Source organism: Callospermophilus lateralis, chromosome 4, assembly GCF_048772815.1.
Source record: "Callospermophilus lateralis isolate mCalLat2 chromosome 4, mCalLat2.hap1, whole genome shotgun sequence".
Lineage (NCBI taxonomy): Eukaryota > Metazoa > Chordata > Mammalia > Rodentia > Sciuridae > Callospermophilus > Callospermophilus lateralis.
Genome location: NC_135308.1, coordinates 21,481,831 through 21,502,106, shown reverse-complemented (window position 1 = coordinate 21,502,106; position 20,276 = coordinate 21,481,831). Strand labels below are relative to the sequence as shown.

Here is a 20,276-nt window from a genome sequence, read left to right as displayed (position 1 = left end):
CATAGTTTCAAAAACTTCGTCAATTTCAAGATTTCAAATTTCAAATTGAAAACCACAGGGATACAAAATGGCAGCATGCTTCCTTCAAAGATGTGATAGCTAGAATGACACCTGACTTTTAAATCAAAATACTGAAAGCTAGAAGCAATAGAATAATATATTTTATGGGATGAGTAACTCTTAATTCTGAAATCTAAATATATTCTTCAAAAGTAACCTGAGATTACTGTGTGTTCAGGCATGAGATCTGAACCTACTGCTGTTAAGCTTGCAAAAAAGAAATATCACACATTGTAGGCAGATGGAAAGAAAATCTAAAATTTGGAAACATAAAAATGCAGAAGAGAATGAGGAACACACAGAGAGTAATAGAAGGAACACTTAATTAAGAGAGATAATAAAAGAGGAGAAAAGGTTACATAACAGATGGTACAAATAAGAAAAAATAATGAAGTAGAAAACTTAATTATACTATTTTTTTTTTTTTGGTGATGCTGGGGATTGAACCCAGGGTCTTGTGCATGCAAATCAAGCACTCTACTGACTGAGCTATATCCCCAGTCCCAAATAATTAAATTAAATATAAATGTATTAAATATACCAAGTAAAAATCCTAGGATTTTCAGATTGTATTTTTATTTTAAAATAAAGCCATATACTTTATAGAATACACAAATATGTGTTTAGAAACAACACAAGTATATTGCATTTTTGGTATGAAATCTCAAGAAAAGTTGGAAGTAGAATGTTGAAAAAAGATGTGGCAGTTAAACACTAACCAGAAATACTTTAATTGCCAGAAATTAAACAAATTAATTTCCAAATACACATAGGACAAAAAAAGGAGTAAAGTGGAAATTATAAAATATTTTAAATTAATAACAACGAATGAATGAGACATACAAATCCTAATAAAATATAATGAGGCAATGCTTGAAGGAATATTTATAGTATCCAAATCACATATTAGAAAAGAAGACAGGCTGAAAAAAAAAATAGCCTAAGGATCTGGGAAAGTTTAGACATGCGGTGTCCCTCAAAAGCTTATGTGGGAGACAATGCAGAAAGTTGAGAGATGAAATGATTTGCTAATCAGTGCATTAATTCACTAACGGATTAACTTGGAGGTAACTGTAGGCAGGTAGGTAGCCATGTGGCTGGAGGCAACAGGTCACTGAGGGGAAGTCTTTAAGGTTTATATTTTGTCCCTGGTGAGTGGAGCTCTTTCTGCTTCTTGATTTCCATGTCCTGAGCTGCTTTCCTTCACCACACCCTTCTGCCATGATGCTCTGCCTCACCTCATGACCAGAACAATGGAGTGAGCCATCTAAGTACTGAGACCTCTGAAACCATGAGCCCCCAATAAACTTTTCCTCTGCTAAAATTGCTCTTGTCAAATCTTTTGGTCACAACTGCACAAAACTGTATAACCTAGAATATATAGAAGGAAAGAAATAATAAAATAAGAGCAGAATTAAAGTAAATTGAAAACAACTGTACATAAGGGAGATTAACAAAACCTAAGTCAAGTCTTTATAAAAAATAATAAAATTGATTAATATCTAGCAAGTGTCAGAATAAAGAAAGGCATAAATGCAAATATCAGGAAAGAAAATGGAACATTATTTCAGATATCAAAAAGAAAAAGGATATGATGAATTACTTTATGCTAACAAATCTGACTCGATAAAATAGACAAATTCCTATAAAATTTATATTTTCAAAACCTACTAAGCAGGATATAATAAAATCTTAAGTGTCTGATATCAATTAGAGAAATTTAATCTACCATTAAAAAAATAAACTCTTCTATTAAAATACCAGAAACTCAGATGGCTTCACTGGTCATTAACTTCAAATATTTAAAAAATAACACCAATGTGTATGTATGTCAAGGCATGAGATTGTACACCTAAAATATGTACAATTTTTTATTTATTAAGTATGTCTCAATAAAACTGGAAAAAGAGAAAAACCTCAGTCTTGGGAAGCAGATAAACTGGGTTTTGAGCATAAACCCAGAAACTCAGGAGGCTGAGGCTGAGGCAGAAGGATCACAAGTTCGAGGTCAGCCTCAGCAACTTAGTGAGGACCTAAGCAATTTAGTGAAATCCTTTTTCAAAATAAAATTTAAAATAAATAAATAAATAAATAAATAGTGCTGGGGATGTGGCTCACTGGTTAAGTGCTCCTGAGTTCAATCCGAGTACCAAACCAAACCAACCAACCAAACAAACAAACAAACAAAAATCAAAAAGAAGAAATATTTACACTTTCTAGGTAGGAGCAAAATTTAATCTTAGTACCAAAACTTAAAAAGAATGTTACAGAAAAGAGTCATATATCTTTCATGAATATAGTTAGAAAAATAATTAAAAAAATATTTACACAAAGAATCCAGTGAGGGTTAAAAAACCAAGTGAAGTTTATTCCAGTCATGCAAGTATCCTTTATCTTGTTAATCGCTCTCTAAATGTGTCATCAGAGTCTTTGAAATGTTTGGAGAAGTCTAACATCTACTTGAAGGTATGCTTCTACTTAAAAAGTAGTTTCAACTGAGTTGTGTCAAAGCAAACTTTCAAGAGCAAAGAATATAGAATTTGTTTTTATAAATGCAAATAGAAACAAAAAATAAATTTTACTTCAATTCCACTAATGAAGGAATGAATCAATGGGATTGTTGAGTAACATGTTATGCTGCGCAGTTTTTTGCCTTTTTTATATCAACAATTCAGTTTTTAAGGAAAATACATGGATTGCTCTGAAATATGCTTGGCTTCTAGGTGTTCCTGGATGATCTTCCTGAGGATTTCAGCGCCGCTTTAGATGACTATAACATGCAAGTTACAAAGGACTTTGCCTGTTTTCTGCTAATTGTGTCCAGATTGGCGGATATGAAACAGGAATATCAACTCCCACTGTCAAAAATTGGTAAGTATATTTTAACTGCATTGTGGAATAGTTGAAGAATAAAAAGTCTTGCCCAAGATTATTTTATCTCAGGGTTGTGATTGTAGCTCATTGGTAGAACACTTACCTAGAATCTGCAAGGTCCTGGGTTTGATCCCTAGCACTTGAAAACAAAAAGTGTACACACACGCACACATACACACACACGTATATAATTAAAAGGTTATATTTTAACATTTTATTTTATATTATACATATACACATACACATACATTTTACAGATACACATGTATTTACACACATCTATAATCAAAATATTTTAAGATTATTTAGTTAAAAACATATACTTTTTAATCTCAGAGGAGGACTGGAACCCTGGAAAGGTCAGCCTGCCTCAGAAAAGGGGATTCCTTTTGCTTTCCAAAGAAAGAAACTGATTACTAGAAGTTGAACGGGTAGTGGAGAATGAAACTAAGTAGTCAATCATCTTGATTAAAGGCTGCCTCTGAGTCGAGCCTGGAAAATGAAGTAAGGACATCTGGGGGATAAAGAGAAATTAGAGACTAATTAGTTATGTCTCTCTTTTTCTTGAGAAGAAGTATACTTACTTTTCATGAACATAGGCTCTGGTCAGATTTCTGGGTCCAAACCCTGGTTCTGCTACTTAATAGCAGTGAGATTTGGGGCACGTGACCTCATGGTCATGTTTTCGTTTTCTCCATAGATTATAATAGTATTAGTTTGGGTGAGCTTTAAATGATGAATATATGTGAATATCTTAAAAGAGTGCTTGGCACAGTGTATACATTATGAGCATTTGTCTCATTTGTCTTTTTTATGACTAATAGATTGCCGCAGTCTGGCTGGGCACAAATCACGAGTCTCCACACAGCTTGTAGATTCAAACAGCAATTCTTTATTCCCGAACTCACACCGGCCGTCTACAAACACGTTCTGGGGGAATCCACGTTCTCTGCCCAAATCCACTTCTGCCCAAATCCACTACTCTGCCCAAATCCACTTCTGCCCAAATCCACTACTCTGCCCAAATCCACTCCACATGGGCTTCTGTCTCCCAAAATATACTGTCTGACCCTAAGAACTCAAGAGGAACTCAGCAGCAGGATACGCCCTATTCTAAAGGGGGAACACCCTAATCTCCTATTATGCTAAACTGCCCTATTCTAAAGGGGGAACACCCTAATCTCCTATTATGCTAACCCGCCCTGGTCCTTGAGCAAGGTCACCTTTCAGAAGTCCTTCCACTAGACAGCATGGGAGTAAGCTGGCAAGGAGATTGTCATACCTACTTGGCTGATGGCTCCCAGCAATAGATGGAATCATTCTGGGGGAAATAAATGGGAGAAGGTGACAGAGATAAAGGAAAAGGTTTGTGTTTCAGGTAGTTATATACTGGTTTCCTTATTCCCTAACATCCTCCATTAGAAACATTCAGGGAGGTGGAGCTTAGGGCTTTCCAGGTCCTATTAAGGTAGGAAGCAGCATGGACAAAAGCAGACAGTGAACGTTGTAAGGGAGGGGAAGTGGGAACGTGAATATTCTGCCTCCATTGCATATGAGAGCCTAGTTTGAATATATGACCTGGAGCTTTATAAGAGCATGAATGGAAATGCACATTTTCTCACCATCCCCATACCTACTCATAGTGGCTTATTGGCATACCCTATATAGAAAACTCTAGGCCCAGTCTGAATTCAGATAGCTAAAGTACCAAGGTAACTAACGATCATTTTCTGTAAATGATGTGACCTGGGCCAGTGGTACATGCCTATAATCCCAGTGGCTCAGGAAGCCAAGGCAGGAGGATTTTGAGTTCAAAGCCAGCCTCAACAACTTAGTGATGACCTAAGCAAATCAGTGAAATCCTGTCTCTAATTAAAACACACACACACACACACACACACACACACACACACACAGGGCTCAGGCTGTATCTCAGTGGTTAAATGCCCCTGGGTTCAATCCATCCCTAGTATCAAAAAAGAAAAAAAAAGTAAACAATGTAAATTCAGTTTCTTACTACATGTTGATCCAAGCAACTAAAACATAATGCACATTTTTAAAGCAGCGATGCTAATGTTAACAGCTCACACTTGTTGAATGTATCCTAACCCTAGCTGTGCCACTTACTTTGTGCAAGACAGTTCATTCGGTCTACACTGTGACAGTCCCTGGTAAGTTGAATGCCCCCCCCCGTAGCATGGTCTAGAGCAGGTGCACAAGGTTTGGCAGTATGACTCAATTCTAAAAACTAACCTGTCCCAATTCTTGTTGATCAGAATTCACAGGTGAAGAATGTGAAGACTCCCAACTCGTGTCTCACTTGATGAACTGCAAGGAAGGAAGAACAGCGATTTCACCATTTGTTTGTCTCTCCGGGAATTTTGATGATGCTTTACTTCAATCAGAAATCTCAAGTGATGTAAGTGAAGAGTGGGGTTTGTTAATAAACCTCCGCAGGGCTTTACCCCATTCTCAGTGACGTCCTAAAGATACTGCTTTTGAAGTGTGCCGGATTCTGGCATACAAATTATTAAAGATTGCACTCTAGAAAGATTTGTTTCCTATATTATATTTAAATGATTCCATATCTATTTTGAAGCATCTTTCACAGGTGAATATTTACAGAGCATTGCTTGATGGTAATGCATTGTGCCTTAATCTGCTCACTTTATACTGCTTACTAGTCAAATGCAAGATATAATCTCTTAAAACTTCCTGTTTATTACTTATTACAGTTTAATCCTAAATATGTAAACTTCCATTTCTTTAAAGAATGTGTAGCTGAGCGATGAAGCATAAAACTATAATGAGCACCCCTTAGAACTGAGGACCCATATGTTTCTCCTCTATTTCATTGTCTCCCTTCTCCCCGCCCAGAGTCTCCTAAACTTTGTTTTTCATTCTTCTTCTTAAAAATGTCATATTACAAATTTACTTTTAACATATGCTTGCTTTTAATTTTACAAAAAGTAAAGGAATTCCCAACTGGAGCTTCCTAAAAATGGCTTTTTAAAAAAAAATTCCATGTTATGCCCCTGATTCATTCAGGTTGTAACTTGAAGCTCTATTTTATTTTTCCTACTTCACGATATTTCATAATAAAACACAACCTGTTGCTCTATCTCCTGTTGATGATTGTTTGGTCTGTTTCTAATTTTTTTTTCTGTTACAAATAGAGTTGCTATAAAAGCCTGCTGCCATTTGTAGTCTCCCTAGCAGTATCCTAGAGGCCCATTGACCCTGTAAAGTACAGTTCACAGAAAGGGGCAGACAGAAAACCATTTACTTGCCTTCTTCCTCTCTTTGTGGTCTTTCTTCTCATCCTTCTTTATTATCCCCTTTTTAGAACCCGATTCCCAGAATAAAAGTTGTTCAGTTGATTTTTCTCTAGTTACATATAAGCTTCTAGCTCCTTGGTCTTCTGTTTGCAAAGGTATTCCCTGTCCTGATGAGGACAGTGGTCGAGTTTTAAATGAGTTTTTCTTTCCCGTCTAGTGGTGGATGGTTGAACTTGCCATCAGTCTACTGTGGAAGCAGTGATTTTCGTGGGTAGAGCTCATCCGTACTCTGGGCTTGCTTAAGATGTGGGAAAGACACCTCCTCTTTCCCCACCAAGAGAGTGCTAGAAAAACACTGATTAAAGGAAGTAACTACAAGGTTTGCTATAATAAATCCTAAATTTTCTTTACACATAAGTAACTAATTGATATGTATATTTTTTCAGGTCGTTCTGCACACAGTTGGTGTCAATCACATTCAAGCCCCTGTGCTGAGGCCACAAGAATTTGACAGCCGAGGAAGAAAAATGCCACTCAATGCTTATGCACTTGATTTCTACAAGCACGGTTCCCTGGTAGGATTATCCCAGGACAATGGGTATGTCTTCTCTCTTGCCTCCACTTCCATTGAATGAATCAATTACATGGATTTTAGGGGAAAGCTCTCTGTATGGTTTTAGGTAGAGGTTAGTCATGCTAAACATATAACACTTTTGCTTTACAGACTAATGGCAACAAATGACAAATTCTATCCTTTTATATGTGTGTGTGTGTGGTGGAGAGGAAATATTACTGGGGTTTGAACCCACAGGCACTTAACCACTGAGCCACATTCTCTGCTGTTTTTACTTTTTTATTTTGAGTCAGGGTCTTAATAAATTGCTTAGGGCCTTGCTAAGTTGGTTAGGGCCTTGCTAAGTTGCTGAGTCTGGCTTTGAACTTGTGAACTTCCTGCCTGAGTCTCCTCAGCTGCTGGGAGTGTGCCATCGTGCCCTGCAATTCTGTACTATTGATTGTGCTTTACCAAGAACATGTTGGCACTTAGGCCATCTCACTTGACGTAAAGATAGATCTCAAATATAGTTTTACTTCTTTCAATCCCATTTATCCATTATTAGATATTTTTAAACTGAAGGACAAATAAAGACCATCCCATGCTCTCTAATATCTGCGAAGAGTATACACAGAGTATGCAATTCACACTTCTGAGGATGTGACAGTTGCTTTAGCTCTTTGTCAGGGACACCATTATCAAAAGTAATAAGCAGGGTTATACACTTTTAAATTTACCTGGGAAGGGAGAAATTGACATGGTTCTGAGTACATAGATGTGGAGATGGGTTCACCAGAGTAGGAATTCAATATGCATTTTACATAAAATTTTGAATAATCCTTATTAAAATATTTTAAAATTCTGAAATTCTTCAGAAATGTAGAGCATTTTTGATTTTTAGACCCACTTACTGTGAATCAGCATTACTAATGTGTTACATTAGTAAATAATACATTTGTGCCATTAATTTTCAATTTTTTTTTGTTGTTTAGGTTACATCAAGGGGACGCTTACCATTTGCTGAAAGATTTTGCACTCACCATTAGATCTATCAGGTATGTTGTATATTTAAATATTGCATTCATATTTTTCAATAATTTAACTGCAATTCAAAAATATACCGAGGTCTTCCTTTGAGCTAGATACTTGGAGGTGCCACTGAGGCTCTTTATACATTCTATGCATTTCAATTTCCCAGAGGGTCTTTAGAACATCTCCTCAACACCGTGTTGCATATTTTCTATAACAGAATTAATTCCAAAGCCCATCTGAGATGAAGTTGCATTATTAATGTACTGAGGCACTACACGCCAATAGGCAGGAAATTCCAAAGCCTCCCTGACCCCAGATCCTAAGATTCTCGATTGGGCACCAGCAGTGTGTCAACATCCTTCAGAAGGCCCCTTGGGGCTCCATCAGGCCTTTAGTTTATATCCACGTGCATACTCTTGAATCTCTTACTTTACCCAGTGTTTTCTCCAGGCTTCAGCTGACTCGGATCTCTCATGTTGGTTTCTGTTTTCATCTTTAACAAAATCCACTGGGGAACCAAGTGATATCAAACTTTATATGGAGGTCCACACCTTTAGGGTCCATTGGCCATCTAAAGCTGCCCAGTTAGATGACCATCTTTGTCAAGCCTCAAATCTGCCTGTACTTCAATTCTTTACGGATGTTCCTTCACTCTGTCAGTTAGTTATATACATTTAATTTGCTATAAATCTTTTTATTATTGGGTTTTTGCAATCAGGTCATCATTTTTTATTTCTTTGATCTAAGCTGACTCAGGCCTGTTTGAACTTTTAATACAGAGAGTGAAGATTTAAGGATGCTAGAGCAGAAAAGAAAGGTTTTGTTCATGTGGAGTACTCAAGATAGAGTATTCCTTGAATAGCTCAAAACGGCCCTAAGTTATTTTAATCTCCAAAATGGTCCAAGAAACTCCAAGGATTTTGGAGCTGTTTCCAGAAATGGGCTTATGAAATAATCCATTTATGCATTCATGTGACAAGTATTGATGTATTATTCATTCAAGGCCCTTTTAAAAATCCGGGATACAAAGAGTCATTAAATATATCCCCATTAAAAAAAAAAAAAAAAAAAAAAAAAAAAACAACTTGCATAGTGAAAGAAGGAGACTTGTAGATGTTATAAATATTGTAAGAGTTATCATGGCAGATACAGAGTAACAAACTCTGCTTGGATATAGAGGACTTTAAAAGGAATTTTTTTAAACCAAGTCTAAAAGCATAGAACAAAGGAGATAGGGTTTTCAGAGTGTACAAATGAGAAACGTTCTTATGTTCCAGGGATAGGGTTCAAGCTCACTATGGTGACATATAGAATATGGGACTTGTGAAGATACTGCATTGCTGTAAGCAACAGGGAATTTGGTTCTATATTAGGAATGATGCTAATTGTCATATTATAGAAATTGGGCTTAAGCAGTGCATGAGTATGAGTGTGGCATATCTGTGGTTTATATATGTTTATATATGGTTGTCTCAAAGTTCATAACTGTGAAAAAGCAAGAATAAGTGAGGGTATGAATTAGTGAAATAGAAGTAATGACACAGAAGAATAATTAGGGAAATTGTATGAATTCAAAGAAATTGGTTTAAATTTCAAGCTGCTGGAGTTTTCTATTTTAGTTAGCTCTATAGAAAACAGAGAGAGAGAAGACAATATTTGGGGATGAGAACCAAAAATAGTGAGTTAGAGTTTATCCTTATTATGGGATATCTGGGGGCCACCATCAGGAGACAATGTCCAATAGTTACAAGTATAGGTCTGTAATTCAGGAGCAAATTCAGTATTACAGACCACAGGTCTGATCATTCTTGTGGTAATTCAGTGAAGACACCAGGATTAAAAAAAAAATGAACCCTAGTGGAAATAAAATGAAGCAAATAGTGAAAAGCTAACAAGATGTCCTGATTTTTTCAACCTTTAGGGTCAACCCAGTTACATTTTTCATTTGTGTATCTCTTCTCTCCTTTCTTAATACTGCTATCTCAGATTACCTTAAACTTAAGGATGTAATCCAACACAAATTTGCTCTTACCTTTCCGGATGCCAGAAGTTCAATATGTGCCTCACTGGGTTCAAAATGTTGTGCCTCTAGGGGACAATCTATCTTTTTGCCTTTTCCCACTTTTGAAGGCTGGAATTCTTTGGTCCTGGGTCCCTTCTATCTTCTAGACCAGCAGTGGTCAGTAGAGTCTCACATTGTGCCACTGACACTGTCTCAGGTATTCTACCCCTGTGTAGCTTTGGATTGCATAAGGCCTACCTAGATGATCCTTGGTACTCTCCTAGACAGTTCCTGGGTACTCTCCTAGGCAATCCAGGGTACTCTTCTAGGCAATCCAAGGTACTTTCCTAGGCAATCCTGGGTACTCTCCTAGGCAATCCTGGGTGCTCTCCTAGGAATTCCAGGGTACTCTTCTAGGCAATCCAGGGTAATCTCCTAGGCAATCCAGGGTATTCTCCCAGGTAGTCCTGGGTACTCTCCTAGGCAACCCAGGGTACTTCCTGGGCAATCCAGGGTATTCTCCTAGGTAGTCCTGGGTACTCTCCTAGGCAATCCAGGGTAATCTCCTAGGCAATCCAGGGTATTCTCGTAGGTAGTCCTGGGTACTCTCCTAGGCAACCCAGGGTACTTCCTGGGCAATCCAGGGTATTCTCCTAGGAAGTCCTGGGTACTCTCCTAGGCAATCCATGGTAGTCCCTTTAAGGTCAGACAATCAGCAACTTTATATTCATCTGCTGCCATAATTCTACTTTGCTGTGTAACTACAACATGTTCATAGGTTTAAGGGGATTTGGATGGGGATATACCTAGAGAGCCATCATTTTTTCTTATTTTCTCATACATATATGTAAAGAAACATTTTTTTTTCATTCCATAGGGATGGTTGTCTGTGAGTTTCAGTATATCTTGGGCATAATAGCAGGAAAAACAAAATATGACTCTAAGATACTTACAGAGAAAATGTGCTGCATTATCAAAGAGAGGAGGGATCAGTTTTACATGGAATCTGGTGGCTTTTCAACACTCCTAGTAGTAGAGGAACCTAATGGGAGTTGTCTTTATTTATTTATTTATTTATGGATGTGTAAGGCTTTTTTGAATAAATATTATTCCTTTATCACTATCTCTCATATTTAGCCAACATTGTTGGGTCATGTGAAGGGATTTGCTGACTTCTGCCCACCCAGGGAATGCCCTTATAGTATGCAATGTGATTAAAATGGGTACTTTCTATATTTTTTTCTATTTGCAGTGTTTCCTTGCGGGAACTATGTGAAAATGAAGATGACAATGTTGTTCTGGCCTTTGAACAACTGAGTGAAACCTTTTTCGAGAAATTTAACAAAGTCTGAAAACAAAGTCTATGCAAAAACCACTTTAAAATATTCCCATAGAAGTTTTATGGGTCTTGTTTTATTCTTGTGCTTTTTGTCAGAAAAATGTATGTGACAAAATGGAAATCACAGCACAAGTTAAGGAGAAGCAGTCGGTCCTGCCACGTTCTATCATGAGTGCCCCTGGACAAATCATTTAGTAAATCTGAATCTTAGTTTCTTTTTGTAGTTGGATAATGCATAATTGCTTATGCCTCAGGTATGTTGAGAATTGACTGAGAATGTACAAGAATTTGTATGTGACTGAAGAACAATTTTTATTCTATAAGATCTAAAAAATATTACATTTAAAATATTTTTCTCTCTACTGTGAAGATTTGTAAAAAAAGTTTCTAAGGCTTGAAGAAATGACTGCCGTTTCCAAAAAGTGAAATATATTTTTACCAATTAACCTAAGTGGTAGTACATGATTTAGATAGGTAGCTATTGAAATGGTACATTCTAGTAAACAAACTACTTTTAAAACTATGAATGAAAGTTTTGGTATAAATTTTGTGATGCTTTAAAAGAAAACATCTGATGATTTGCTTTATATTAATTGTATATACATGTCTGGAAAACCAAAAATAAAATAAAATGGACTAAATCTTTTAATATTTATTCACTGTATGAATTATATGCATCATATGCATTTTTGCACTTGTACATTTCGTATACATATGTACATAATATAGTATTTTATATGATACATATAGAATAGTTTATATATAATAATTTTCTCTCCCTAGCTTCAGTCTCAGATCACAGTTCTCATATTTAGTCTAGACTGTTAACTTGAACATAGAACAAAGAGTCTATTCTCTCCTGCCACCTCAATGTTTTACTGAATTCTGCTCTTTTGCATGACATTATTTATACATACTTTATACTGGCTTTGGGAAACACCTGTGTCACATTTTTATGGAGACAGAATAATGCTTGAGTCCTTGGATCTGGCACATCATTTCATGTGCCATGTTAGAAGGTTCTTCTTTCCTTGGGCTAAATCCATTTTCATTATTTAAAAGAAGCACTACAACAATTTCTAAACACCAAGACCCTTAGAAAACAAGGTGGTTTCTGCTGACTCTTAATCTGTATTCAAAACAATGATGTACAATATTAATATATTGTCACACTGTCCCCGCTACTTGTAGTTATGAGGCTAATTGAGACATGAAGATATTTTTTTCCCCATATGACTAAGTCAATCTAGCTTTCTACTTTTTAGACAATGAATAATGTTCTTATTTTTTTTCAGCTGAAATCTTCTTGAAAGATGGGAACTATTCTTAACCTCCTTGAAATGGGTCCAATGGGGCAGCTTCCCTTTTGATTTTTAGCAAAAATTAATCAAAATACATTCTACTGTCATGTATATCTAAAAACAACAAATTAAAAAGTAAATTTTAAAAAGGCAAAAGGACTAATCAGAAATGATTTCTAAAGAGTGAGGTTAGGCGTAGGCTATTTGCAAAAGGATGAAGTAGGAGCTATTTGGATTCATTTTCCCTCTACAGAAAACCAACTAAAAACTATCCAGTAGTAATGCTTTCACTCAGAATTTCTGTCACAGAAGTCAGTATTGGAGGCTGTAATAATCTCTTTTATCTCAGAAAAGAAAAATCATGAGCAGACAGTAAGGGAAACAGATCTCTTTAAACCACACATGTCTTTCCCAAAAGGGTGGGTGCTACACATGGAATAGTTCTCTGAACTCAAATAGTTTCTATGCTGGAATAAGTGAGTTTGAGGTGGACATCTGTTTTCTACCATTCTGGGACTCTTCACAGAAAGCCCACAGGAAGTATTGCAAGTGCCTGCATTGGTCTGGGCAAAGATTTATTTTTAAGATACGACTGTGAAAACAACAAAAGCAAAATGTGATGAAGGAAATTTTATTAAAGTCAAACTCTAAAGTTCTGTATAAGAAAGAAATAATCAACAGAATGGGAGAAAATATTTGCAAATTCTTCATCTAACAAGGGATCAATATCCAGAATATAAAAGGAACTTTAAACAAAGCAAAACAAGAAAATCCCCAAATAATCTGACTTCATTCTCTGATCAATTTTCCTGATCAACTGTCCTGATCAAATGATCTGAATAGGCATTTTTCAAAAGGAGATATACAAATTATTAGTGATACTCAGTATCACTAATAATGTAAGGAAATGCAAATCAAGTCCACAATGAGATGTCATGCCAGTTAGGGTGGCTATATTGAAAAATTAAAAAAAAAAATAGCAAGTACTAGAGAGGATGAAGGGAGTTGGGAACTCTCATACATTGTTGGTGAAAATGTAAATCAGTACAACCAGTATGGAAACCAGTTTGGAAAATTTTCAAAAAACTAGAAATAGAACTAACATGATCCAGCAATCCCAGTATTGTGTATATTCAAAGGACTGAAATAATTCGATCAAAGAGACATCTGCACTCATGTTTTCTGCAGCATTATTCATAATAGCCAAGATAACGAATCAAGCTAGGTGTCTATTGACAAATGAAAATACATAATAGACAATGGAATGCTGTTTAGACACATTCCATAACAATGGGACCAAGGTCCCATCCCGGAAACACAGGCTACTGTCTTGAAGACTGCCACTGAGCTGGGAGGGAGAGTAGGGAAGGGAAAATAGAATGCTACAGTTTTCCTACTGTTATGGGATAGATAGGAGATGTCCCCCAACAGCTCACATGTGAGAAAAAGCAAGAACATTCAGAAGTGAAATGATTGGGGTGTGAGAGCTTTAACCTAGTCAGTAAAATCATCCCCTCATGGGATTAACTGGGTGGTAACTGAAGGTGGGCAGGGTGTGAGTAGAGGAGGTGGGTCATTGGGGGCATGGTGTTGGGGTATATATTTTGTATCTGGTGAGTGGAGATCTCTCTCTCTGCTTCCTGATCATCAGGTGAGCTGGTTCTCCCTGCCACACTCTCCTGCCATGATTGATGTTCAGCCTCACCTCAAGCCCTAAGGAATGGAGCCAGCTGTCTATAGACTGAGATCTCTGAAATTGTGAGTCCCCAAATAAACTTTCCCTGCTTAAAATTGTTCTTGTCTGATCTTTTAGTTATAGCAGTGAACAAGCTGACTAAAACACCAATCCTATTCACTCAGAGTTAACACTTTGACTTTTTTGGGGGGCGGGGGGAGTCTGACAAGTTGATTGTATTAGTTTTTGTCTCACTTTTTTGGGATGTTTCTGCAAAACATCTTGCAGCTGCCTGCTCTGCTATTTTCATGATGTGACACGTTTTAATGTGTGGAATATTTAAGTATGATGATATTAATGTGCTAGTACTCAAAGTTGTATTTTTCAGTCTAATGATTAGCCTCTCTATTAATCAATTTATACTTAAACTATAGTGCAATATTGCATGCAAAGAGCATGATCACTTCTCCTCTGTCTTTCTATATTTGGTTTCATTGTGTTTCTGGATCAGCCAGAATTTCAATGGGTGTTTACTAATTCCTTTTCTTTAGGTTGGGTGCACAGCAGAAACAATTTTATTCTCTTAAATATTGCTTTATTATTATTATTATTATTTTTCACCAAGCTAAATACGGGGGATGCTTTTAGCTTAATCAGAGACTATATATTTGCTATTCAGTTTCAGATCCAGAAAACTTTTCTGCATTTGAAGATCATATAACCAACGTAGCATCATTTAAGCGTAAATAAATACCAATGAGGATAATTCAAACACTAAATTTTTCACAGAATTTCACTAAGTGATTTATGTGATGATGAAAACAATAATGTTCTGTCAGCATTTAAACAACTAAATGAGGGTTGGGGATGTGGCTCGAGTGGTGGCGCACTCGCCTGGCATGCGTGCGGCCCGGGTTGGATTCTCAGCACCACATATGGACAGGGATGTTGTGTCCGCCGATAACTAGAGAATGAATGTTAAGGTTCTCTCTCTCTCTCTCTCCTCTCTCACTCTCTCTTTAGAAAAAAAAAGAAAGAAAAAAAGAAACAACTAAATGAGGCATTCAACCCAAATGCTTGAGAAAACGGAAGATGCTGAGGATATTAAACTTTACTGTACTGTGTCCTTTTGTATTTCAGGAAATGACTTATGAAGGGCTCCGTGAGGCCCACTCTTTCTCATATAACTTAGATAAAATTCAAGACTCTTTTTTGTTTTCCTAAGCTAATCCTTGATATACCTCCCAAATTCCCATTCTTTGTTTCATAAGTTAATGGATCAACACCCCCACCACCACCCAGCCTTCTAGACAGCTGGACTTCACCACATTTTAGTTAGGCTTCATCCCTCCCTAGAGTTTCCCGAGTTTGACTCACCTTCAGACTGAGCCTCTGATGAACAGCTACTCCTTAGCTCTGACTCCTGAAGTCTGCCTGGTGGCATTCTCTGATCAATTTTCCTGATCAACTGTCCAAGTATAGATCAGCTGTCACAAAGAATATCAATCAAAGCCATTCCCAGATAGACAGTTTAATCATACTTTGTATTTATCTTACTCTCTCATACCTGATTCTTTCTGACTTTATTTATTCCTCCCTATAATCGGAAAAAAAGTCCCTTTTCTGACTGAACTTCGAGGTCCCTGTACATCTCCTGGTCAGAGTTTCCTCTCTGTCACAGTAGCCCCCTTTTCTATCGCAGTCAGCCCCCCTCTTCCATCCCAGCGGCCCCTGTACACCTATTGCCATAGTCTTTATGAATAATATCTCCTTCTGAGACCCAATTTAGTATTTGCTTTTGATTTGAAAACAGCATGTTGTACCTAAGGAAGAAAATGTAGTATCTAGCCAATGTAGAGATTTCATAACAATTGAACTACTTACAGAAAGATACCATAGTGAGGAATTTTAAAAATATTTATTTTTGAGTTATAGGAGGACACAATGTCTTTATTTTATGTTATGTGGTTCTGAGGATCGAACCCTGTGCCTCAGGCATACTAGGCGAGAACTCTACCTCTGAGCCACAACCCCAGCCTCAATTTCTTTTAATATCTAAATTCTAAAAAGGAATTCTAACATTTTCTTCTTTATGGTTTTTAGTTGACAAAAGTAATAGGTATGCTAAATACCTTCAACAATTATTGTATGAGGCTTGAAAATCTGATCATGATTTTTTAAAAAAGAGAAATCAAGCCCAATTTAAAATGACATCATACTTTTACTATAGTATTAAATTAAAATCTGGACAGTGATCTCACAAATCTAATTATTCTTAAATTTTTCATGTTTGTACCCTTTTTTTTCAATGTCCCATTTCATCCCCTATCAGATGCCAGGTACTTCTTCCCCCTGAGACCAGCAGAAGCCTATCCCCACGGGGTCTGAGCCATAGGCTATTGGAAATGGTTCCATGCAGAGGAATAACTTCTGTTGTCCCCACAGGTTCATCTAGATTCTTTACCTCACCTACTTCACTACCTCTGCTTTCTGGTATTGGATTTGGGGTTTACTTTGTTTGGACTGGGAGTCCTCTGTGGTAGATGTACTTGCCTCTGCTTTCATTCTTGGCAAGACTGCCATATCAGTGAGGTCCTCCCAGTAGCTGATATCAGTGAGTATTGTCTCCTTTTTACTCCTAATTTACTGTATCATGAGAGACAAAAGGAATTAGGCTGCATTGATAGCATAGAGCATGTAGTAATTTCCAAAAGTCTTTGATGTTAAGGAATAAAGACAGTGAACCACCTTTTCTGGCATTGCTTGGGCAAATAGTTGATTAAGTACTGATTCAAAAATTAAAAAAAAATAGCTAGAGATAAATTGCCTTTATCAGAGTATCTGCAAATACAACTAAATATTCACACACACACACACACACACACACACACAGCCCCCGCCCCCACAACACACTATTTGCATGTAAGTCTACAAGTAAGTTTTTTGCGCATCTAAACCAGATAAGCATGTATCTTGGTGCATTTTACTGTTTTATATCTTTATTTTCTTTTACAGCCTGCTTTAGGTGCTCATTTTAGCTTTATTGCATTTGTACAAGATTCTAGAAAATTTCTCTAAGGACAGTGAGGACATACTGAATTTTCATTAATCTCTCCAAACATGCCAAAGACAATCTTGAGCTGACATTCTTGTAGGGTGTCGACAGTTCACCCTTAAATAAAATTTTCCAATAGCATGCTTTTCCTTATTCCATCATGCATAATTTACTGAATTGCTGATTGATACAGATGCATATCCAGGATTATATATTTCCAGTAGTAGATTGTTTTTGGTCTTGGAATAATTTTAAAGATAGAAAAGAAACATGATTCTATAGTTTTGTTATCGTGCTAATAATAATGAATTTAGCAGAAAGTCTGTCCTTTGATGTGAGTATGAAAGGGAATGCATAGCCCTTTGATTCCTTCTCTTCCTTCTCTTTATTTTAGTAGTCATCCATGTCACCAGCACAGATAGCAAGTAATGCTTTCTCATAGTGGCCTGAAGCAAAATTCTGTAAAGAAAAACACATAATGTATATAAGATAAAATCTCATAGTTGTTCTAAAAAAGACCCATTATTCTTCTGCATTGCAGTATGAGACCCATCTTTCTAAAATTATTTATTCTTCTAATCTAAAGATTCAATATTTTCTGAGAACTATTCTCAGTTAAAGGTATTGAAAAATTATAACATGGTTATAGTCAATAGTATGTGGCTTATATGAAGTCAGTGGAGCCCTAATGTGTATTTGTAAGTACAATAAACTTACATTAAAATGAAATCTTTTCTTCAACTTTAGAAAGAGGTGTCCTGATATTGTTATTATTATAGATAAGTATAGAGTCTGGAAAGCAAATGGATAATCTGTTTCAAAAGATTTTAAAAAATTTATACTCATGAATGCTGTAAATTTAACTTAAGAAATATATCTTTAGGAATCTATTATCAGTTATCAATGAACACAGAGATTTAAGACTATAATCAAGATACTATTATATATACTAGTGAAAACTGAAAAATAATATGTATAATATGCAAGGTAGTTTTTGTATTTTAAGTTTATACACCAGGATACCATGATTCAATAAAAATATCCCCTTTTGGTAGCAAATCGCTATTTATGTCTTATAGTCCTGGAGGCTGGAAAATTCAAGGTCTAGGTGCCAGCAGATTTGGTGTCTGCCTGCTTCTCATAGACAGCCTTCTTCTCTTTCTGACTTCCCATGGAAGAAGGGACAGAGGCGCTCCACTGTGTCTATTTTATAAGGACACTAATCCCCGCGCTGGGCTTATCCTTACTATTTAATCAACTCTCAAATACCCAACCTCCTAACACCATCACTATGGAGGAGACACAAGAATTCTGACCACAGAAGCACCTGCCACAATATTTTATTATAGATTATCTGTGGTAGAGAATTTAGGGCATTTTTGTTTTCTTTTTTTTTTTCCATAGTTTCCAAATTTTCCAAAACAAAAAAATAAGTAATATTATAAAACTAAACTTTGTTAAAAATCAACTATTAATGTTCTTTTATGTAAAATTGTGTCTTTATGATTCACTGCTTTATATGCACACAGTAAAGTCGCATTAATTATCATGAATACTAGTAGACTTCAAGATGACTGTGATTAATTACAAGAAGTGTATAAGATATAGTTTATTCATCTAGAAAATGAGTGATATGTATTTCTCGGTGGGAAATGTTTATCATCACTGAAAGAGTTTAGCATTTTGAAGGTGGATATGATGAGAGTTTTACCAAAGATAGAGGAATAAGATTTCTTTTAATTGTTCCATCAACTTCTAGAACCACTTTGGCTCTCAAGGGCTTATAAGATCTTCTGGATTTTGTGGTTTCTTGATCTTGGGTTGTTGAGTTGTTTCTGGTTTACTCTGTCAGTAAACTAAAAAGCTGTTTCTTACTATTAGAAATTTCAGTGGCAAACACCATGAGCCAGATAACAGTGCTTATCTATGTGCAAAATATAAATGAAGATAGATTCTCAGTACCCTGTCCTAGGTCTAATTCTCTGCTCTACCATCTTGAAAGTCTTTGTGATTTTTGTTTGAAGAAAGGGCCAAGCATTTTATTTTTCACAGCCCCCCACCCCCACTCCGAAAATTAGATAGAGGGTCTCACGTACTCTGGTAATTCTTTGCTAGGTTTTACAAAAAAACCTAAGGTAAAGTTCAGAAGGATCAGAATGAAGCAATTGCTTGTTTACTTCTGAATCATGGTTTCTTTGCTTTCTAAAGGTTAAAAGGACAAAGCTGTGCAGATTTTCACATAACAAGTAATGTTAAATTCCTCCTGATCACAGTTGATGGCACTTGACTGGCTGCCCTGCCTTCCATGATAACAAAATAAGAATCTTCTTCAGGATTATGGAGTCTTGCTGCAAGATACATTTTTTCTAGATCTGAGCATACCTCAGAATTTAGCTCTTGCAGCACAATTACAGGGAATGAATATTTTACATGATGGTGTCAATGATTTTGCTTAAAATAAAGACAAAAAAAGTTCTGTCTGGTAAAGGGATTTTCTTTCCAACCTGTTCATTTCATGTATTAAAGGTTGTCTGAAGTGTGAAAGCAGTTGATCCCATCAGAAGAGTTAATTTTTTAGACTGTAAATGAAATTATTTAAATGAAAGCTTTTATCTCAGTTTCAAAAAGTAGGAGACTTACTTTGATATCATGAAATAGGGATTTTCCGTATCTCTCTTTGTAGCATTTCCTTATGGTCAGCAGGTCTATTTCACTTCTGGCAATTAGTATTCGGATTACTGTTTTATTATGAAAACCAAAGTCCTAAAAGATTCAGGAAAAGGGTGGAAAAACAAGAAAACAGTGCCTTAAAGTCAGCATGTCCAACGTCCACTCATCTCTTTCTGCAGCAATCTGCTCTTTGACCCGTGGTCCTCAATCTGTAAACACATCACTGTCCCCACAATCTCCAGGTCACTGTCCCCACAATCTCCAGGTCAGAGCCTGAGAGCTGCCCTGTGACTTCACTTTCCTCCCCGTGCTCTCACACTGAGCCATCCTCTTCCATCTGTCTTCCTTAACTTAAACCCCAGGGTCATGCCCTTGACTCTGACCCCCAGCCGTCTGTAGTAGTTCCGGCCTTTCCCAGTCTTCAGTCTTCACACTGT

The 20,276-nt window shown here is 36.5% G+C and overlaps 2 protein-coding genes across 2 annotated transcripts in view; one reads left to right on the top strand and one right to left on the bottom strand.

Annotated features, from left to right (window-relative positions):
* Positions 1-11,768, top strand: part of Ddx60 (DExD/H-box helicase 60) — an 84,334-nt gene extending 72,566 nt beyond the window's left edge. The window contains exons 34-38 of the mRNA XM_076853648.1: positions 2,784-2,931; positions 5,211-5,353; positions 6,659-6,810; positions 7,758-7,820; positions 11,052-11,768. Coding sequence (XP_076709763.1) covers positions 2,784-2,931; positions 5,211-5,353; positions 6,659-6,810; positions 7,758-7,820; positions 11,052-11,151 — 606 coding nt within the window. The 3' untranslated portion in view covers positions 11,152-11,768. The remainder of the gene's footprint in view (positions 1-2,783; positions 2,932-5,210; positions 5,354-6,658; positions 6,811-7,757; positions 7,821-11,051) is intronic.
* A 5,402-nt stretch (positions 11,769-17,170) lies between these two features.
* Anxa10 (annexin A10) overlaps positions 17,171-20,276 on the bottom strand; it is a 61,498-nt gene continuing 58,392 nt past the window's right edge. Inside the window, exons 11-12 of the mRNA XM_076855256.1 lie at positions 19,810-19,932; positions 17,171-17,628 (exon numbers count right to left, since the gene is read on the bottom strand). Of these exons, the coding sequence (XP_076711371.1) occupies positions 17,560-17,628; positions 19,810-19,932 (192 nt within the window). The 3' untranslated portion in view covers positions 17,171-17,559. The remainder of the gene's footprint in view (positions 17,629-19,809; positions 19,933-20,276) is intronic.